This window comes from Vicugna pacos, chromosome X (assembly GCF_048564905.1).
Source record: "Vicugna pacos chromosome X, VicPac4, whole genome shotgun sequence".
NCBI lineage: Eukaryota > Metazoa > Chordata > Mammalia > Artiodactyla > Camelidae > Vicugna > Vicugna pacos.
Genome location: NC_133023.1, coordinates 48358065 through 48381433, shown reverse-complemented (window position 1 = coordinate 48381433; position 23369 = coordinate 48358065). Strand labels below are relative to the sequence as shown.

Sequence of the window (23369 nt, the reverse complement as noted above, 5' to 3'; positions counted from 1 at the left end):
ATTTATTTGTTTCCTGTTAGAATGTAAGTTCCATTGAAAGCAAGGATTTTGACTGCTTTATTCATGAAAATGTTTCCAATGCCAAGAACAGGGAGTGCCTAGCACATAGAAGGTACCCAATATATATTCTTTGAATAAATAAATGAAAAGAATTCTTCTCCTCCACTGCCTCTTTATATTGCTTTCCCTTTCCTCAATAATATAAAATAGATCTAATCACCCTGATAAGACAAAGTGGCAGGTTCACAGAAGAATCGCACCCTAAAAGGAAAAAACAGTAATGAAAAATAAGCAAGTGGTCTTATGTCTGCCTGTATTTCATTTGTCTGGCTGCCAGTGTTTCACAAGGCTCTTTTAATCTAGGCTCCGGGCTTTGGGGACCGAGATATTTTCATTGCTCCTAACACAACTGGCCCCTCTCCCAGGCCCCCTTCTCCTCTTGACCATCCTGGATATTAGACCCCAAACACGTTGCTTTGTAACAGGCTCAGATTCCTCACAGGAGCAAAGTAACAGGTACACTTGGCTTCTGGTAGAGACTAAAGTCTGTGTGGGACTACTAGGTATGTGAGTATGTGTGTGTCTGACTACATATAGTCTGTATCATAACTGTACCCACTGTGTATGAATGTCATCCATGTGATCTGAAACAGATCTGTCAGTCTTTCACCGTCCTTAGGGTCCTTACTGAAATCTTTTCAACCCTATCCCTACCTTCACCCCATAATCACCATTATCAGAGCTAACACATAGCAAAAACTATGCTAAAGGCATTTTGTGTATTCATTTGTTTACTCCTCATAGCAACTTTTTGATACAGATTTTAGTAGTGTTCCTGTTGTCCAGATGAGGGAATTGAGATCCAGAGAGATAAAGTAACTATCTCAAGTATGTAGTATCTTGCTTCCATCCAATGTTGGTTTAGAAAAACATACTTCAAACTGTTCTAACTGGGACCCACATTAAAATATATGAATATTGTACACTGCAACTAACATACAAAATTGAAACAAACTTTTTCATAGAATAATACCCTTCTTATTTGCTTTGTAGTCTGATCTTTTCAGTTAAAAGAAGAAGCTGGTCAGGGCACACCTAATTGATTTTATTACTTAAATAGGCCCACTTTACCATTCATTAAAGGCTTGCAAACCACCTTTTTAAAATCACTGCTTTAGGGTGGATACCCCCTTTCAAGGCTATTTGTATCTCTCAGAAACCTCTAAAATGTCTATAGTTCCGAAAAGGGTCATTCTCATCATGAACTATGAGGAATCAAGAGAGGCATGGGTAGGGGAAAATGGAGGCCTTAGAGTGCCCAGTGAGTATTGAACCCTATATGACTCACTCTGACTCTCTGAGAGTCTGACTTTCTCTGAACCCATGCTCAGCCCCTTTTTTTAATATACTTTCTCTGAACATCAATTCACTCAACAAAAATTTTCTGAGCCCCTCAACACTAAGTGCTCTGCCAGAGACTAGGGGGAAGTAAAATTATTCAGGAGAGACAAGCTAATAAACAGCTACCTGCATAGAGCAAGTAGTAGCAAGTGACATAAAAATGGGTGCCAGCAAAATGTCATGAGCATGCAGAGAAAGGGAGATGGATTTCAACTTGGATTGAAGCTTGATGGAAGAGATGGCTTTTGAGCCAGACCTGGAAGGATGGCTAGAACCTAGACAAGCAGAAAGTGGGGGAAACATTTTCAGAGGATACTTTTTGAAAAGCATGTGAGCTGAAAAATGTGGATATGTAGAAAGAGTTAAGAGTGTTTAGAAGAGGATTTAGGACCAGTTAGTAGAGAATTGTTAATATCTTGCTAAATAATTTGAACTTCATCTTGTAGGCAATGGGGAGTCATTCAAAATGTGTCATCAGAGGAGGAAAAGTGGTGCTTTAGGGTTCTAACTCTGTCAGCAGATGTGAGAATGGATTGGCAGGCAGCAAAAATGGAGGTACGTTGGCACTTAGGCGGCTGATGTGATGGTCAAAAGAGATAAATGAAGGCCTGACCTGGAGCAGTGGTTATGGGTATGGAAAGGAGGGAGCATACAGAAGAAATGCCATTGGAGTAGAGGCAACAGGACTTGGAAAGATATTATATGTATATGTGTAGAGGTGATGCCTTCTCTCCTCCTTTCTGGTTTGCCCCTCACCCCAGGGCTTCCACAGCAGCCTGAAGAACTCTGTGAATCCACCCACACCAGGAGGAGGAAGCATGGATGTGGGAGGGTGGCTCCTGGTGTGCAACAATTGAGACAGAGGAGACAGTTCATCATAGGCAAGCCAGAAGTCCAGGCTGGATGGAGACACCTCATCCTGTTGCCACAGTATTTCAGAAGATAATAGAGCTTTAGAACCAGAAAGTGACCATAGGATCCTGCTGTGAGGAGGGGCCAGATGAGGATGGAGGAATCTAGCAAGGAAGGAGCCTTTCGGAAAAGCCTTAGCCTTGATCTCTTAAGCTCACCTCCACCCTTTCCTATTCCTTTTCTTTCTCTTCCTCCTCCTCCCTCTTCGTCTTTCTTATTTCTCCTTCTTCTGCAATTACCACTGCTTCCTCCTCTTACTTCTTTACCATCCTTGTTGTCTCTCCATCTCTTCTTCCTCTATCCTCTCCTCTTCATTCTTTCTCTTTCCTACTTACCCTCTTCGCCTTCCTCTTCTTCATTTTCACCCTTTACATCTACCTCCTTTTCTTCTACCTTTTCTTCTACCTTCTCTTCCTGACCCTCTTCAGAAACTTCACCAACAAAACAAGTTTCTCTTGGAGCTCAGGAGTCAGCACTTGGAACCTGAGAGGTGACTCAAGTCATCCCAGGTTGGTGGGGGTGGGGGTAGGTCCTCTAGAAGGAGCTTTCCTTTCCATTAAATGGACATCTTGCTGGCTTTTTTGTAGTGCTTTTTCTGGTCAAGCACTCCTCTGGCTGGAAGTCTCTTCTTGTCTTTTCACCACCTCTCTGGAGAATTGTTTTGCAGGCTTGTTGAACAGAAGGTTTAGTAGTTTCCCCAATGCAGCTCTCAGCGAGAACTGGGGCTGGAGGCTATGGGTCTTGCTTCTTTACTTTTTTTGCTCTTTCTACTAGCATCTCACTTCTGTAAGTGTGGCCCCTGGACCAGCACTATCTGTATCATCTGGTAATCTGCTAGAAATGCAGAACCTGAGGTCCCACTCCAGACCTAACTGAATCAGAATCTTCATTTTAATAAGAACATCCATGAATATTAAAGTTTGAAAAAGATTACTCCTAGTGGACTGCATTCCTCTACAGACACAGCCATTCCTAGAGCATCCCATTCTGGGTTTGCCTTGAACTGTGAAGAGATAAAGAAGCAGAAGATCAGAGAGCCTTAGAGGGCAGGGGTCACCACTCGGATGTTTGCAGAGGCTAAGCAGGGGCCCGTAGTCAGGGACTTTGCTTCTAAAGGAGGCAGCCGCCACCTAGCTCCAGCTGATTGTTGCAAGGTGGGAATACCATCCCAAGGCTGGCAGAACTTCTGATGTTTCAAAAAAGATGGAATTCCATATTTTTATATGAAATATACTGATTTAAAAAATATATATTGTTGAACATTCAAAAATTTAAAACACTGTAGTGGTCTGTTGGCTAGACTTTCCATTTACAACCTAGTGTTGTGTTGGTTTGTTTGTTTTCAGCAGCAGGAGTGCTTTGTTCAACCAGAATCTTACTTAGAAATTTAATGTATTAAGCGCATGAAAGAAGAACCACTTTTGCTTAAATGGGGCCTAGAGCTCTTCCTATTCAGCCTCTTTCATGTCCTCCAGGACAAGAGGTGGCCTCTGAAGGACCCTCCCTACACTTTATAAAAGCACAGGTCAAAAAGTGTTAAGAGACTCTAACAACACCATTTGATAGATAAAAAGACTGAGTGACTTGTTCAAGGTTACACAGCAATTTAGCACTCATCCAACTCCCAGAGCTTTTTTCATCTTGGCTCACTGATTTCTTTGCATAGTTCCTTAATGCAGCCTTCCATGCAATATTCATTCTATAGCATCTCTGGCAGGTACTCTTCCAGACTCTACCTGGATGTCTTCAATCATGGGAAGCTCATCATTTTGTAAATTTGGACATTAACATGTGAGTTTGGCTTGCCAGAGAATCTTTGAGCAGATACGTATTGTTCATGAGCTTTGCAAGTTGTTTAAGCGTACCTCTGCCCAGATGGGGATTAAATCTGCTCATCCAGTTGAAACTCCTCATGCAGTTATTTCAGATCCTGCTTTTGTACTAAAAATGAATAGTGGACTGAGAAGCACAATCCTCAGATAGACAAAAAGTTGTTAGAGGCTGAAAGGCATGATACAGGAGAAAGAAAAGAGGGAGATACAAAGGAAAGAGGTTAGTACTAAGAAAAGCGATAGATGAGGTGAACTTGAAGTCACTTCATTTATCCAAACATGAGTGTAAAGAGCTCATGGAGCTTAGAGGAGGAGAGTACCTAATGGGTCTCTGTGACAGAAGGAACAGGCTTTTCATCTGGCTGATTCCTATGATCAAGGTAAAGTGGCTTTGGGGGAAGACTGTTGGGCCAAAGACCCTTATATTCCAGGACGGTACTTTCTGTAGCAGCTCAGTGAACAATATCTTAACCCTGTCTCCATGCTCTGCCTGCTGAAGCCTAAAGTAAGACAAGCATGGCCACTTCCTCTACACTCTTTCATGAATTGCTTGAAGCTAATTTAAGAGCTTACTTCAAGTGTCTTTTGGGTCCACTGGGTCTCTTTTCTGGCCCAGGTCTGCAAGGTCAGGGAGTTGCTTGGGAAACTTAGGGATGAGGAGCTGCATTCCTAGGCAAATGACTATCTTATCTTAGCTGATGATCTCACAGATGAAATGGGAGTCCACATGTCCAGCAAACTTTCTTTCCCAAATCAGAAACCCCAGCTGTCCCCAACATCTCTGACTATTAATTATGCTTCCAAAAAAAGATAAAGATGTTTTCTATTTTTTTTTTTGCAAAGAAAGTTATCCCAATGACTCCAACATTGTGACAGAAATTTGGTCTAGAGCTGGGCTTATCACACTTTAATGTGCATGTGAATCACTAAGGATTTTGTGAAAATACTGATGTTGAGTCAGTAAGACTGGGATGGACCTGGGATTCTGCATTTCTAATAAACTCCCAGGTGATGCTGATGCCACTGGTCTGCGGTCCGCACTTTGAGTAGTAGCAAGGGGCTAGATGACCTTGAAAATTCATCCAGTTGGATATTTCTTCTCAAAGTCTAAGCCAGATTAGATGTATGTCTATATACACTTTACCTATTGCACTAATATCTTGCTTTAAATTATTGCCTGTGTTTGTTAGCTTATTTGGGATGACATCTATCATATTTCCCATTTCTTCCTCTTTTGCCTTCACAACTCTCAGCTCCTTGGAAGCACAAGCCATCTGCTTCTACCACCAACCATCCCTTCTTTTTTGCTTTCATCTCCTGACATTCTGGCCCTGTCTGCTCCTCTGATGTCATTTCTCACCACTGTCTTATGCTTCACTACATTCTGCTATGTTGGCCTTCTTCTGCTCCTTGCACATATCAGTCTCATTTCTATCTCTCGGTCTTTTATTTTGCTGTTCTTTCCTGTTTGGAGTACTCTTCCCCCAGATCTTTGCATGGCTGGTTTCTTCTCATCATTCTGTGGTCAACTCATATGTCATCTCCTCAAAGAGGCCTTCCTTGGCCATCTAGCTAAAACAGTGTCTTCTTTCCTCAGTTACCTTTCATTATATCACATTCTTTATTATTTTTATAATACTATACAATATCTATGATTATTTATTGGTTTTGGGGTTCAATGTTTATATCTCTCTATTAAAATATAAGTTCCTTGAGGATAGAGACCTAATCTGTCTTGTTTGCTGATGTATCCCCAGTTCTATATAACCTAGAACAGAACTTGGTACATACTGCTTTATACATAATTCTTGGCTGACAGAGTGTATTTCTGAACATTCTTATTCACTCATTGAACACTTTAGCTCCTGGATCATCATTTGTCTTTATCCTTCTCTGGTTTATTCAACCTCAGCATTCTTGTAGATGGATGGCCTATTCCACGCTGGCCTCTCTTTCAACAACCTATTCATCCCACCTCAGCCAGAAAACTCCTGTGGTAACCTCCTGGATGTTGTTATAGTGAGTAACTAAATTAATTGCCTCCAGTATCTCAATTTCAGGCATCTCCTCTCTGATCATGCTCCTGTTCTCCCAGTTAACTTACTCTGGTGCCTCTACTCCAACAAGTTTTCCACATCATCAAGATCTCCAATTCATTGACCTCACCATTTCATTAACCTTACCACATTACTCATCACCCCTTCTCATGTCCCCTTTTCCCTTCTGTCCACCTTAGATTCCCTGGTCCATTATTGTGATCACTCCCTTGAAAATGCTTTCAACTCCATTGCCCATTTCTTTTCGCGTTGTGTCTTCCTGGCAAATCTCCTTCAGATTTCACCCAACCACCTATCTTTTCTATACCTGTGCTTAAGCATCAAAATAGACTAAATAAAAGTCCCAGAGTTTAGCTGATTGATTTTGCTTTACCACAAGCCTCAGTTGGGTACTCGACGATTCCTGAAAACACTACCACATGTCCCTAATGTGTTTGCTTTTTCACTTCCTTATCTTAGAGAGAGTGGCTTTCAACCTTAGTTGCACATTGAAATCATCTGGGGATCTTATAAAAACCCTAATGCCCTGGATATAACTCATTTCATTTAAAGCATAATCCCTGAAGGTGAGATTTAGACAGCAGTGTTTCGTGAAGCTCCTCTCATGATTACAGTGTGCAACCAAGGTTGAGAACCACTGCTCTGAGAGGACTATTTCACAGTTGTTTCTGCCTCCTATAACTTCCAATGACTGACTCCTCCTTCCATACCCCTCTCTCAGCTTCATCTCTTTATTAAGAAAATAGAATTCATTTTAGGGACATTCCCTTGTCTTTCATTCACCAAATCTACAGACCCACCTCTATCTTTTCTCTTTCTTTCTTTGATAGCATTTATCAATACCTATATTAGCATATTTATTTACCTTATTTACTTGTTTATTGGACAGAAATGAAGACACAAATGGTGTCTATCTTGTTCATTGCTATATAATCAGTGCTTAACACACTATGCTTGGCACATAGTATGTACACATGTTTACTGAATTTATAAATGAATAAATATGAATAGGTAGTGTTATATGTGCTGAATATAATTTTGTCAAGACTCACATGTTATAATGTGGATGATAGCCTTAGACTCTCAATACTAGCATTAGAGTAGTTGTGTACTTTTAAATTTTATCCCTTTTCACTACTGCATTCCACTCACTGTTGAGAATCAAAGGTGAATCTCATTCCAGCTTAGCCACTAATTTACTTACTTTTTGACTTTGGGAGTCCCTTTCATTTTTGGGGGCTACATTTTATCATCTGTAACATGAGAATGTTAGAGGAGATAATCTTGAAGATCTTTGTCAACTTTGATATCTATGGAGTAGTGATTGCTTAACACTATTAGGTAAATGATAATGTGTTCATTGAATAATTGGAAAATCTGAGACACAGAGAAGCTGGGTGCTTGCCCCAGGTTACCCACCAGTAGTGAATTCAGCTCTTTACTCTTAATTCAAAGCCACAGACACTGTTCGGACTGTTTGCTCTCAGATTCATTCTCCAATCTTTTCCTGCAAACTAAATTTCTTAGACTCACTTGTTGTCCCACTTCTTTTGTCCAGTGAGAGACACCTGTGGGAGATTGACGGGCAGAAGGAGGGAGGAAGCCAGGGTATTTCTTTCACCTCTTGCTTCAAAGAGATGTATTCTGGAAGGGTTACTGCATCTTCTCCATGACTCCAGCTTCTGTTGAACAACTCTTCCATTCATGGCACCTGCAACTCCAAGCCACCCACCCCATGTTTTTAGCTTCGGTTTAGCACCAGTTTCTGGGTTCTGGCAAAATTACTTTTTCCCAATATCCACCTAGCTCTAGGAGTGATGGCAGTGTTCTGTGGTTGCTAAATGCTGGCTTGCTTCATCATCCCCTATTTGGCTTCTTAGTTCTGCCAGTGTGATGTGTTCCCTGTATTAAATGAAGTTTATTTAAAAAGATCTAGAGTGATTTCTATTTTCCTGACTGGATCATGATTGATATAAGCAACTTAGAGCTTGTCACTACTACATAAATTGGTTTATATCCTTCAGAGTATATATCTCAACCTTTAATTATCTTGTTTACCTATTTTTGTTTATCTCGCCTCCACTCCAAGTAAATTGTAAGATCCATGAAGAACTTTGTGTTGTATCTTAAGTATCTATCCCAATGCCTGGCACATAGGGGCTCAATAATACCGTTGAATGAATGCATCCATCAAAAAATAATCCAAGTTTTACTGGATATATCCTATATGCCAGTCTCTGTTGTAGGAGACACCAAGGTTGGTAATTCATTGTCTCTGCTTAAAAAAACCAATTTATAATTCCATTTAAGTGACAGTAAGTAGAAAATGTATACAACCAGTATATTAATTTGTCAGGGCTGCCATAACAAAGTACCCCAGGCCAGGTGGTTTAAACAACAGAAATTTATTTTCTCACAATTCTGAAAGCTAGGAAGTCCAAGATCAAGATGGTCTCTTCTGGGGCCTCTCTTTGGCTTGTGGATAGCTGCCTTTTCCTTTGTCTTTACATGGTCTACCCTCTATACCCACCTGTGTCCAAATTTCCTCTTCTTATAAGAACAGTAGACATACTGGATTAGGCCCTACCTTAAGGATCTTATTTTTACTTAAATAAATACTTCTTTAAGGACCCTATCTCCAAATACAGTCACATTCTGAAGCATTGAGGTTTGGACTTCAACATACGAATTTTGTGGGGACACAGTTCAGCCTGTAATAACCAGTAAGTAAAAGATCATTTTCTTCAATATTTTGTAATAACCTATAATGATAAAGAATATGAAAAAGAATATATATGTATAACTGAATCACTATGCTGTACACCAGAAACTAATACAAAATTGTAAATCAACTATATTTCAATTAATTAAAAAAGTATCATTTTCAGTTGAGAAAGCTAAATGGTGGTGCTATAGAAGTTAGATAAAAGATGATAAAACCAGGTCTTGGAGTATTCCAGAAAAGCTTTCTAGAGGGTGTATTCCTAGTGTCAGGTCTTAAAGAGTCATGATAGCTTGAATGGGCTGGTTGTCAGAGAAGATGCATCCAAGAAGCTTAATGTGAGTGAAAGCCCTGAAGTGAGAAAGTGAGGAGACATTGTAGATTCTCTGACTACTGAATTGTCAGACTTGGGAGGAAGCTGAAGGTCACCCAGGCTAATCTCCCATTTGATTCAGGAATCCCTTGCCAAAGGGCCATTCAGCTTCTGCTTATACCCTTCCCAGGACTGGGTGCTCACCAAGGCAGCTGCTTCAGTCTTTGACTAGCTCTTTCTGGCCAAAACAATGCCTTGGATGAAGAGAGGAGAGTTTGCTAGGAAGCAGAGGACAATAAGATGGTATGTGTAGCATGCCGGTGATGTCTTCATATCAATCACTTTCAGGAATTTCTTTCTGATGTCATATTTTAATTCCCAATTGCTGAAGCTGCAGCCTCTGTTTTTGTAATCCCTTTCTTGCCTGAACTGCTCTGTGGGTCAGGAACCTTGAATTCTTGTCTTGTTTGATTGTGATAACATGGGCAAATGTCTTTCAATCTCTGGGCTTTAGTGTTCATGTCTGTAATAGGAGGCTAATTAACACTTCCTGTCATGTCTTCCTCACAAGGTTATTTTAAGGCTATATGCAATAATAATGGGTGTGAATGTGACCCACAGTGTCAATTTTCAGCAGATACAAAGGTGCCAGCCTGGGTTCCACTGCACAGAGTTAGGGGCAGTCATGAAGAGGTGGGTGGTTTCTCCGTTTGTCTGTTTTGCTGATGTTCATTTGACTCATTCTCAGCAAAATAAGCAAATGGAAAATTCATCCATCAACAAGCTTCCTTTCATATTCCTGAAGGTGTGAGGAAGAATCCTGGAACGGTGTGTGTGTGTGTGTGTGTGTGTGTGTGTGAGCAAAAAGAGCATGGCAAGCTGCAGAGAGTAAAGTTGAGACTTTATCTTTTTATGTGACCTTAGACAGGTCTCTTTCATCATCTAAATCTCCATTTATCTATCCGTGAGATGGAGATACTAATGCCTACCTGCACAGAGTTGCTCTGAGAAGTGAAAGTGATAATGAGGATGAAAGCCCCAAGAGCATAGCACTAAGACAGAAAAACCCCAGGGGAGTATGTAGAGGGAGTGCTGGGGGGGAGGGAAGCAGGAGAGTGCTAGCATGGCTCCACTAGAGCAGGATCTTATTATTCCAAAGGCTGGCCCAAAACCTCTAGCAACTTTGGAAAGGACTTTTTGCTGACTCGACATAACTGGGGAGCCCACAATAAACAGCGTCTAACTCCAGTGCAGCCGGAGGCAGGCAGAGGTGGCAGCTGCCTTCTCCTTGTGGGGAGGTTATTCACCCACATCCTTTCCCTGCACCCCACCCCCCAGATCTCAAGCCTTGGCAGGGGACAAAGGCAGTCAGTCGCGACCCCCCTCCCACGTCTTCCCAGGCCAAGAACCGCGGGAACTCGGGGCAGAAAAGCAGAGCCTGCCAGCAGGGATGGAACAACCTGACTGAAGGCGAGGTCCGGGACGGAGGGGATTGAGCTATAGGGCTGTGGAGGAGGGGAGGCGGAGGGGGCGCTGGGGCTTTCGCTTGCTCCAGCCCTGCCAACCCAGCCATCCGGAGACAACTGGCACCAGCCACCCGGGCCTTGGAGAAGCCTGACTCCGGACTCCGTTAGCACCATGCAGTGGATAAGGGGTGGATCGGGAATGGTGAGTGCACGTAACCCCAGCTTTCCTTGCTTGAGCCTCAGTCCCCTAGCCCCACCCCCAGCTTCTTCACGAGCCGCCATGCAGTGAGCCCCTTAGCCTCTGCCCACCGCCCTCTCCGCTGTCCTTGAGATACCAGTAAAATGCTGTGGCCATTTTAGTAGCCCTTGCTCGCCTGCCTGCCGACAAAGCCCCCTCCCATCCCCTTCCGCATTCTTAACACTCCCAAGTAGGATAGGAGGGGGGTCACCTGGAAGGCCAGAGAGGCAAGGGGGCTGGTAGAGGGGCTCTCTGAAAGCAGTGGGGCTCACAGGAGATGGGGAGATGGCACGGGGGTGGGAAGGAGGGGGCAGTCACAAAGCCTCGGACTGTGGAGGGGGCAGTATGGGAGAGCTGCATGATCCCCAAAATAGGCTGCGTGTACCCCCTCTCTCTGGGACGAGCCAGAGAGCCACTCTCAGGCAGGCTGCCAGGGTGGGGGTAGCTCTGGAACCCTTCCTTGCCTGGTCTAGGGTCACCCTGTCCACACTTGGGGCTTTGTCAAGGAGAGACAGCTACAGAAACAGAAACTACCATTCTGGAAATGATTCTGGATCCCATTCAATTAGGAGAGCTCTCCCCCTCCCCCCACCCAAGGAGTGTGTGCTTGTATGTGTGTTTAATACCATCCTCCAACAGTTTATTGTATGTCATGATGCTCCCTTCTCCACCTGGAGACCTTGGAATGACTTCCCTTTCACAGAGGAAGTGGTGGTTGCATCTTGATGCTTCTCTGACTCAGCCAGGGGTAGCTCAATTCTGGTCAGGGACTCTGGGGCATGGGAGGCCACCATGCCTTTGTCCTCAGCTGCGAGGCATGGGCAAGAGGGCCTTGAAGGGCAGTTGGGTTGGGTTAGCAGGCAGTGATGGCAATGCCAGCCCACAATTCTGCACTGCCATTCATAACACACAGCTGAAGGAAAGTAGCCTGAAGCTGTTGGGTAAACATTGATATTTAACTCCTTTTTTGCTCCATTCTGGAAGGGAGGAGGGAATCTGGTGTGGGCTAGGACTGTATTCAGAGGAGCTGTCCTCTTTCCTTGCTTGCTGTTTCCTTAGACCTCTGTTTTAGTGATTCTTGAAGTCATCCAGTTTATATTTCCCAGGGCTTCAACAGACTCTTCTCAGATCTCCCTGTTTCCCTGGGGTCCCATCAGGGATATGTCAGATGTTTGTAGAACCAGAAAACGTTAGAGCAGGAAAAGACCTTCAAGTCCTTATTGTCCATCCAGGAAAGCTGAGAACCAGAGAGTGGGAGAGACTTGCCCAGGGCCACACAGCTCCATGAAGACAAAGATGAGTCCAGCACAGGAGTCTCCTGACTGTCACTGTCCCTCCTGACTGCTCCACAGAATCATCAAATGGTGCTAAGAGAGGCAGAAAGGAACAAAGAGTCATGATCTTGGTAAAGGACTTCCTTCAGGCTGAACTAATGTCATGAAATTTGCCTGAAAAAGCCCATGACTGTCCTGGTATTTGTGGCAGCTGGGTCTAGGTAATACCTCCCTCCACTTCTAAATATATTGTAGTATAGGAGTCCAGAGCCATCCACTGACAGCAGTCTAAATTAATGGAAAAGTTGAAGTTTTATCAATTGTGTGTGAGAGAGAGTAACAGAAACTTTGGGGAGACTATGTAATTAAAGATTGATTGACAGAGAAATCACATAATATTTTTAGGACACTGAGGTGGTAAATATCATATGATGAAAGCATTTTATTTAACTATTTGCCAGAATTCGAGACAGGAGTCGTAAATTCTATTATAGCCTGGAAGGCAGGAAACTTCTAGCTTTGGCCCTGCTACTGTTTGATAGAAATGCTTTGAACCTCAGTTTTCTCACCTGTTAAATTTGGCTATTAACGATCATCAAAATTCCTTCCACGTCTGAAATTCTCAGATTCCTAAAAGTAAATGTTGGGTAAAATTTAACTAATGGTTCACTATGAGAAAATAGGAGTATATATTTAACCACCATTTTATAATGTGGCTAGTCAAAATGTCTTTGCTTGTTCTTTCATTCACAAAGCCCTTGAAATTCAGATTGAGTTTTTCCTAACAGTAAGATTTCTTTTCAGAACATTTGACTATTGTAACTGATTTTGAGTGTCACATGTTACATGGAGGTCCTTGAACATAAAGCATCAGTTGAGATTTTGCAAAATAAAATCTATCTCAGTAGAGAATGTTAAAAAAAAAAACTGTGAGCTCACTTTTGATGGTAAATTGTTTAGTATATTTATTCGTAGCTTATGCCTGAAATGTCGATTTGTGCTGGGTTAGGCAGTGTGCCTAGAGTGGAAAGAATGCTGGTCTCAGAGTCACAAATCTAAGGTTGAGGGGCCTGACTTTTACACTTCTCAGCTCTGAAACACTTGACAATTGTCAAACCTCTTTCATCCTCAGTATTCTTATCCATAAAATGGGGGAAAAGTAACTTTTTATCTCATAGGAGCTATTGAGGTTATTAGTTCATTCAGCAAAAATACAAAGTATCTGAGTCAACACTGATCTAGGTGCTGGGGAGACAATAGTGAACAAAAATAAATTCTCTATTCTCACGGATCTTACATTCTAGGGAGTTCACTAAACAATTACACAAATGACTCTACAATATGTCAGTAGGTGCTAAGCACTAAGAAGAAAAAGAAAACTTGATAAGAGAATAGAGAGAGATAGGACTGGGATGATATATTAAATAAATCAATCAGAGCCTCTCTGACTAAGGGGCATTTGAGCAGGAATGTGAAGGAAATGAAGAAACAAGCTCTATGGGGATGTTTAGGAGCAGAGGGTTCTAGCTGTTAGAAACAGCCAAGGAGAGAGCACAACTGGCCTGTTTAAGGAACAGCAAGGAGGCCAGTGTCCTGGAGACAATTAATCTGAAGGATATGGGTAGTTTTGGGAAGGTTTTGAACAGATAAGGGACATTATCTGCTTAAATTTTAACAGGAGAATAGATTGTAGTGGGGCAAAAGAAAGAGCTGTAAGGAGGCTCTTAACATAGTCTGGGTTAGAGGTGATGGTGGCTTGGACTAGGGTGATGATAATTTGTATGAAAGGGTTGTAACTCAGAATTGTAGATGGTCTGTGTCTTTCTCCTTTCTAATCACCCATCCAACCCTCAGGTGGCTTGAGTGTGGGGCTAGAACGAACACAGAGTGGGTGAATACATGCAAGAGGATTTTACACCTAAGTCGATGATCAAATGATCTGCTTTGGGCTCCTGGCCTCTAGTGGGGCTAATTGAAGTTGGTTCTATGTGAATTACCAACGAACCAGTCTTTTGCTTTCTGATATTCTGAAGAATAATATTAAATATATTAGTACTTTGGAGATGTGATATACTTAACATATGTGACATCTGGAATGGATTATTTGTAATACTCTCTCCTCTATATGAAAAAAATATTTTCAGTAATTATTAGTATTAATAATTATTTTCTTGATTTTTAAAATTTTCAAATGATGATGAAAAAGAAGAGTAAACTTCAATTTTAAATAAATTCAAATTCAGTAACATCTCATGTATGATCTAAAAGGTGTACTTATTGAACAAAAATACTACACCTTACAGTTTGTATTGTTTTTCCCTGTTTTAGATTTTAAGTACAAATAAGAATTTTAATTGGTCACATAGAATGACAGAATTGAAGTAACTTACATTGTCTTTTTGACTTTACAATTATTGTGCTATCATTGTTTACTTTGAAACTACTATTTACATTCTGTAACATATAGTACCAGAGAGATTTGCAGGTATGAAATGCACTCAAAGCTATCTTGAATGATCCTAAACCTTTACAAAGTGAAATGGACTGGAGGAACACATGTAAAATCTGTGTGTGGGGAGGAGGTCAAATGTATAACTGAAAGTTCTCTGAATCAACTTCTGTGTAGGATACAATATTATTAAAGGATCAGTAACAAAAGGTGCTAATTTGAAATTTTATTACTGAACTCAACAGTAACAATTATTTAGAGCTTTGACCAACACAAAATTTTTCTCAAGGAGAAGTATTTTATTACTGACATTGTTAAAATTGCTGGTGCATGGTGATAATAAAAACACTTCAGGTTTTAGTCTTAAAAAAATCTGTAGATAGTGCACTCCTTCATTGCTTGCACTAAGGGTTGTCCACTCTTATTGCTCCACCTTTGATATGCCACTGCCTTGGAGGATATGGAATCTTGGACTTAATTCCATAACAAAAAAATACCTTTTATTAAGGTCTCTGATGCAAAGGAAGAAGGGACTGTTGGGAGATAACCTGCAGTTATTGTCACAATTAAGCCACATGTATCTCTGCCAGTGTAGAAACACAGACTCTAAGGGCTTGAATTCAGCTTTCGACTATAAGCCACAGCTTGATGGATGTGGCCAATAGTAAAATGTAGTCATTAGAAAATATGCTACCATTAATCTGGTGAAGGATCAATCAATCTGTGACACAACCTAGCCTTCCTTTATTTCTTCTTAGTGACAGAGTCTTCTTGTGAAACCAAATGGATGGTGATATTCTTCACAGAGATGGGGAATACAAAATGAAGAGCAGCATTTAAAGAAGGGGTAGAGAGGGAAGATGACAAATACAGTCTGAGCCATGTTGAGTCTTAGATGCTTGAGCAGCCTCAAATGGGAGATATCCAATAAGCAGTTGGTGATCCACATATTGAGCTCAGAGGAGGACTGGGAGACATTGGTAACAGTTGAAATTCTGACAGTAGATGAATTCCCAAGTGGTTTTAAATGCAATTCAGCCTCCAGAGGTGAGGGGTGGGAATAAAAATTGAGCCTTCTTTTTTAGATGGCCTCCTAACCTAGAGCAGACCGAGTCCACTTTCTGTTATCTACTTCCTGAAATTTCCATGGCAGCAGTATAATTTCAGGCTTTACTTTCAACAGTGTTCATGTTGCTTCTGGTTTCCTCAGCTGTAATGTTCAAGGATGACCTTAGGAATAATTTAGTCCAACTCCTCAGATGAGGGGTCAGCAAACTACAGCCTGCCAGCCAAATCCAGCTCACAAGCTAAGAATGGTTTTTACATTTTTAAATAGTTGGAAAAAATGGAAAGAAGAAGAATGTTTTGTGATTCACATATATGGAATTCTATGGAAATGTACATGAAATTCACGTTTCAACATCCATAAATAAAGTTTTATTGGAACACAGTTATGCTCATTATGCCTTCATGATACAAAGGCAGAGTTGAGTAATTATGACAGAGACCATATGGCCTGAAAAGCCTAAAATATTTATTATTTGGCCCTTTACAGAAAGGATTTGCAAACTTCTGCCTCAGAGCCCTAGTATTACCATGGCAGTGCCTCAAGGGGAGGGGATGAAGAGGGGCAGGCAGAAGTTTGGGTCTCCTACTTTTGATTTATCCAGAGCACTTTGGTTTTTGCTTTGCATAGTAGGCTGTTGCTTAAGATTTTGGAAAAGCATTTTGCTTGCCCTACATTTCCCCCACATCCCACACAAAATGTTTTAAAATTAATTTTATAGATTATGATAACTGAGTCTCAGAGAAGGAAGGTGCTTGACCCAGGACCACAAACTGAGTATAACTGGGAAAAGAATCCACATATCCAACTATACTTCAATTTAAAAAGAGAAAAAAAATGAGAAAAAAAACCACCCAGAATAATTTTTGACCAGATGTCTGGGTACTCTGAGTCCTAGTCAAGTTGATAGATATATTAACCATCACATAGCCTCACTTATCTTCCCAGTCTGCTATGAGAATCAGATGTATGTGTTGACTGGAAAGGGCTGTTTGAACTGTGTTGTTTTCTACCCATATGGGGAGGCAATATTATTCCTGACAGGACAGAGGGGATACACACTTTGGCAGGCAGAATATGATCTTTTCTATGCCCTGAATTCAGACCTCAGAAGACCAGACCTAACTTTACTCTTCTCTGAGTGCTAAGAGATCCAATAGGAATTTCATTCACAAGGAACTATCCTTCCCACCACAGCCCAACACTTCCTGAACTCTCTGTGTGAGAAGAGACCGAAAAGGGCCGCCAAACAGTCCCATGACATAATGAGAGGAGCTTCTTCTTAGGAATCCATTGTTTTGAGAAGTTTTCCCTTACTGTTTTTGGTATGTGTGTATGTGTATGTATATGTCTGTGTGTGTGTGTGTGTGTGTGTGTGTGTGCGCGCGCGCGCGCGCGCGTTAGAACATGACAAGTTCTGCAAGTAATTAAGTTGTTCAGTAATGGAAACCAGGCAGTGGGGAAAATAAATGCATGCAGCCAGTTCTAAGAAGCCCTATTGCCATGAGGAGATATTTTGTCAAAGGGCCTGCCTGGCATACCAGGGAAGTGACATTTAAGTTGAATCAGCTGTGTAGAGATTTGGAGAAAAATCCTAACAAATTTGGATTACAACTAAAAAGTAAAGGAAGAGACAGTGATATTTGTGGGGAGTTTTGGAGAGGCAGCAGGAATTGCATGTGCAAAGTCCTTAAGGTTGAAATAGTTTGCTATGCTTGAGGGATAGAAAGAAGGCCGGTGTGAAAGGAGCAAAGGCAGAGAGGAGGGCGAGTGGCATGATAGGAAGGCAGAAAGCCAGGTAGGGACCAGCTCACCCAGGATCTTGTAGGCCCAGGGAACTTGTAAGCCCAGGAAAGGTGTGCATCAGCTATACTCAAAGGCAATATGGTTCCATGTTTAATTGCACACTCTCAACCAGACTGCTTAAGTTCAAATTCTGACTCTGCCACTTATTAGGTTTGTGACCTTGCACATATTACCTAACCTTTCTGTGCCTCAGTTATGCCCTCTGATAAATGGGGATAATAATAGTACTGCTTATAGTGTTATTGTGAGCATAATTGAGTTATGCTCACAGTGTGCATGATAGTGCTGGGCACTGATGTCTGCTATTTATTGTAAGTACAGTAGGAAGTATTTGAAGCAATGGAATGATAGGGTCTACTTTGTGATCTGAGAAGTTAACTTTTGCAGACTATAGAGAATGGCATGAGGAGGGTGAAAGTGGAGATTGAAATACCAATTGAGAGGCTGTTGCAGAAATGAAGTCAGTGGAGTTGGGGAGAAGAGGGCAGATAGTACATTGATTTTGGAGATAGAGTCAGTGGGAACTGATACTGGATTTAGTGAGAGAGGTATAGAACAGGGAAGAAATGTGGAAGATGATCCCTAGGTTTCTGGCTCTGTCACTGAATAGCTGTGTTATTTTAATCAAGGGATTTAACCATTCTAAGTTTCAGTTTCCTTGTGTATTACTAAGGGTTCTCCAGAGATACAGTACCAACAGGATGTATGTGTGTGCATGTGTACCTCTCTCTCCCTCTCTCTCTCTCTCTCTCTCTATATATATATATATATATGTATATACACACACACACACACATACACACATGCTCACACACACATACACACACACACAATTGACCCTTGAACAACATGGGTTTGAACGGAACTCTGTGGATCCACTTATACATGGATTAAAAAAATACAAACTGCAGTACCACATGATCCACAGATGTGGAACTGTGGATATGGAGGGCCAACTGTGAAATTACACATAGATTTTCAACTGTGCTGTTGCACCCCTAACCCTTGCTTTGTTCAAGGGTCAACTTCATAAATAAATTAACAAACAAACAAATAAATAAATAAATAAACACATAGAGTGGGAGAGAAGGAGAGAAAGAGGTGAGGGGAGAGAAAGTTATTTTAAGTAGTTGTCTCATATAATTGTGGAGATGCAAGTCCCATATATGTAGGATGGGCCAGCAAGCTGGGAAGACTTGCAGTCTGAGATCAAAAGCAATCTGCTGGCAGAATTCCTTCTTGCTAGGTGGAGGTCAGTCTTTGTTTTATTAAGAACTTGAAGTGATTAGATGCGGCCCACCCACATTGTGGAGTATAATCTGCTTTACCTACAGTCCAGCATTTTAAATGTTAATGTCATCCAAAAGAATACCTTCACAGAAATATCCAGAATAATATTTGACCCTATCTGGTCATTCTGGTCCAGACAAACTGACATAGAAAATTAACCATCACACCTTACTTGTGGAGCCAGAATAATAATAGTACCTGATCATTGATACTATTGTGAAGATGGAATAAATCTATGTAAAGCACTTGGTACAGTGTCTTTCACATCTCAAAGGTTCAATTAATAATAGTATTTATTGTTTTAATACAATAATAACCCTCATATTTGTCTGGCTTTTTTTTGTTTTCAAAATACCTTCACATACATGAATTTATGTAGGTCTAACACTTTTCATACTTTAAAGTTGGGGAAACTAAGACACTTATTTACAAACGAAGCCAGAATGAGAAGTAGGTCTGTAATTCCATAACAGTTCCTTGAGCATTACTCTCCCTGCTTGCCAGGAATGATGTTTGCCTGGCTTCCTTCATTCCAGAGGTAGGGGACATCAGTAATAAAATCATGAATGCAGTATGGCTTGAGAATAAAAGTTAACATTTACCAAGCTAGCATTTATTTTGTGCCAGGCACTGTTCTAAGTGTTTTGCATGTGCATATAATTTAATCTTCCTAACAATCCTATGAGGTATGCATGGAACTGCTAGATAGGTTGTAGAAGAGAGCAAGACCCTCAGGCCACATGCTGAGAACTCAAATGACTTTTGTTCCTTCCTCCCTCACCATTATAAATCCCAGAGATGGTGAAAACTCAGGAAAGCCATTTGAGTGTTTGTGAGACAATGTATTTGGGTGTGTCAGTGAGGCCTGGTGGAATGCCTTTTGTGTACATAGCAGGTACTCTGAATATTTGTGGAAAGGATGAGTGAACTGACAAAGGAGGTGAACCTCAGGCTACTTGTAGCCAACCATGCCTGGAGCTGGCCCCAGAAAGGGCAGAATCATTTGCAATAAATGTTCCCTTTGGCCCAGGTGAGATGCTCCTAAACTAGCCAGGCAGTGAGGTGAGGGGAACAGGCTAAAACAGGAAGCTTCAGAAGTTCTTCATGGGAAGGTTACATAACTCCTCTGGATATCAGTTTACTAATATGCAAAATGGGGGCATTCTCTTGCTCTCTCTCCACACACACACACACACACATTTCTTCATTAACTTATTCAATATTATTTATTGTGCATCTGCTATGTACCCACCACTGTCCTAGGCTTTGCATGGTAAACAAAACAAATGAAAATCCTGTCCTCATGAGACAGACTTTCTAGTAGGGAAGATGCTTTCTAAGCAAATGATAACATGAAACATACAGTATGTTAGTTCTAAGTGCTAAGGAGAAAAAAATACAGCAGGGAAGAGGGAAGAAGGATAAGAGGTATGTGTGAGGGTGGTTAAAATTTCAGTTTCTTATTTCCTGCTGCAGTTCCCTCGTGAGGTTGCCATGAGGTTGAAATGTGATAAAAGGGCACAGTATTTAAGGAGCTGTGAAGTTCTGTTTAAATATAAGCTGCAGTTATTCTTGGGGGGATAATTTTCTCTTGATCCTTATTTGCTGTTCCCTTCTCCATCATCAGTGCAGCAAGAGTTCTGGTCTGGAGGACAGAAAACTTGGTTTCTAGGCCTGGTCCCGGCATGACAGTTTCTTAAAAATTTCGACTTTATAGAACTTTACAGATTTTAAAGTACTTTTCCCAGAACTGAGTTTTCTGGGTTTTAACCCTTTGTACTTTCCATTCTCCCATGAACCAGTGAGAGTTGAGGTTAGTCACTTTCCTTCTGAGAAGCAGAGTGTTCCACTTCTGTAAAGTGAGAATGATTTCCCCTCGTCCCTTGCCAGCCTTCTTGGGCTGTTGTGAGGTGCAAACCAGATAATGTCATAAAATGAGCCTGTAAGGGTTGGTTGCTGTGATCTATGGAATTGATATTCCTGTTTATATGATTTGTTTTTCTAGTTTGTAAACTGACTGTATATGTGGAGTGGGGAGAATGGGACTTCAGGACTGAGTGCTACTCTCTCCTGTCTGAGAAGTTGCTAAGGTTAGTGGGAGTATCACTGAGCCTCAGCACCTCCTAGAAATAAGAACAGTTACACAGAAACATTTGACATCTCATGATAGAGCAGCAACCACTGATGTGGAGCCCTTTTTGGCCACTCTGCCAAAGTAGAGGGAGGAGGTAGGAACCAGGACTCATCTTCAGACATTTAACACACATGGCCTTAAAAAACCTTTGCTTCATTGCATATTCTTGCCTCCTTTGTTGAATATTAATTGATTGTAGGTCTGTGGGTTTATTTCTGGGCTCTCTATTCTGTTCCATTGATCCATATGTCTGTTTTTGTACCAGTACCATGCTGTTTTGATTACTCTGGCTCTGTAGTATTGTCTGAAATCTGGGAGGGTTATTCCTCCAGCTTCATTCTTTTTCATCAATATTGCTTTGGCAGTTCTAGGTCTTTTGTGATTTCATATAAATTTTAGGATTATTTTTTCTAGTTCTGTGAAAAATGTCCTGGGTAATTTGGTAAGGATCACATTAAATATGTAGATTGCCTTGGGCAGAATGGTATGGCCATTTTAACAATATTGATTCTTCCAATCCAACAGCATGGGAAAACTGGATAGCAGTATGTAAATCAATGCAGTTAGAACACCTCCTCACACCATACACAAAATTAAACTCAAAATATTTTAAAGACAAATATAAGACAAGACACAATAAACCTCCTAGAAAACAACATAGGCAAAACATTCTCTGACATAAATCTTAGCAATGTTCTTCTAAAGCAGTCTATACAGACAATAGAAATAAAAGCAAAAATAAACAAATGGGACCTAATTAAACTTATAAGCTTTTGCACAGCAAAGGAAACCATAAGCAAAACAAAAAGACAACCTATGGAATGGGAGAAAGTACTCGCAAAAGATGAGACTGACAAGGGCTTAATTTCTAGAATACATAAACAGCTCATACAACTTAATAAAAAAAAAAACAACAAACAACTCAATCCAAAAATGGGCAGAAGACCTAAACAAGCAATTCACCAATGAAGACACACAGATGACCAACAGGCACATGAAAAAATGATCAATATCACTAATTATCAGAGAAATGCAAATCAAAACTACAATGAAGTATCACCTCACACCAGTCAGAATGGCCATCATTCAAAATCCATGAACGATAAATGCTGGAGAGGGTGTGGAGAAAAGGGAACCTTCCTACACTGTTGGTGGGAATGCAGTTTGGTGCAGCCATTATGGAAAACAATATGGAGAGTCCTCAAAAAACTAAAAATAGACTTATCATATAATCCAGCAATTCCTCTTCTGGGTATATATCCAGAGAGACCTCTAATTCAAAAAATACATGCACCCTAATGTTCATAGCAGCACTATATACAATAGCCAAGATATGGAAGCAATCTAAATGTCCATCAACATATGACTGGATAAAGAAGCAGTGGTATATTTATACATTGGACTACTACTCAGCCATAAAAAATGATAAAATAATGCCCTTTGCAGCAACATGGATGGCCCTGGAGAATGTCATTCTAAGTGAATTAAGCCAGAAAGAGAAAGAAAAATACCATATGATATCACTCATATTTGGAATTGAAAAAAAAAGAAAGAAGAAGACACTAATGAACTCATCTACAAAACAGAAAGACTCATAGACATAGTAAACAATCTTATGATTATTGATTGGGGAAAGAGGGTGGGAAGGGATAAATTTGGGAGTTTGAGATTTGTAAATACTAGCCATTGTATATAAAAATAGATTTTAAAAAAGTTTCTTCTGTATAGCACAAGGAGCTATATTCAATATCTTGTAATAACCTTTAATAGAAAAGAATATGAAAACAAATATATGTATGTATATACATGACTGGGACTTTGTGCTGTACATGAGAAATTGATACATTGTAACTGGCTGTACTTCAATAAAATTTTTTTTAAAAAGACCTTCACTTGCTGCTTAGATATGATCTCATTCAGAATGCTAGAGGTGAAAGTAGGGAGCATTGAATAGGTAGAATAGAATTTTCATTTAGTGTTCTTACATTTTTCTACTATAACAATTCTTCACTTCTTAATCAAATGTTTTACTCCATGGAGAACTTTCAAATCCATTTTTTCATCATTTCCTTGGTAGGTATTACTTGTTTCATCTATTTATAGATGAGGAAACTGAGGCTCAGAGAGTATATGATTTACCTAAAGTTAGGGGCAAAGGTAATATTCAAACCCTCAAATAATACTAATTATTACTTTTTACTGAGCATTACTGTGTGTCAGGCATTGTTCTAAGTGCTTTGCATGTATTTACTCATTCAACCATCACCAAGAACTGTGTGACTCTCCCTGTTTTTACAGGTGAGGAAGCTAGGGTATTGAGAGTCTAGAGCTTGCTCAAAGTGAAGGGCAGAATGAGTACTAGGGCATTATACTATTCTTCTCACTTTAAAGATAAGAAAAGTGAGGCTG

General features: G+C 40.6%; 1 protein-coding gene across 3 annotated transcripts in view; it reads left to right on the top strand.

The window, feature by feature from the left end:
- Positions 1-23369, top strand: part of ARHGEF9 (Cdc42 guanine nucleotide exchange factor 9) — a 293132-nt gene that overhangs the window by 114936 nt on the left and 154827 nt on the right. Inside the window, exon 1 of one of the 3 annotated variants that reach the window (XM_015251972.3) lies at positions 10687-10905. The exons of 1 other annotated variant lie outside the window; for it this stretch is intronic. In XM_015251972.3, the coding sequence (XP_015107458.1) occupies positions 10876-10905 (30 nt within the window). In that variant the 5' untranslated portion in view covers positions 10687-10875. Of the gene's footprint in view, positions 1-10686; positions 10906-23369 lie in introns of those variants that run through there. One more of the 3 variants, XM_072956527.1, reaches the window with a different exon arrangement.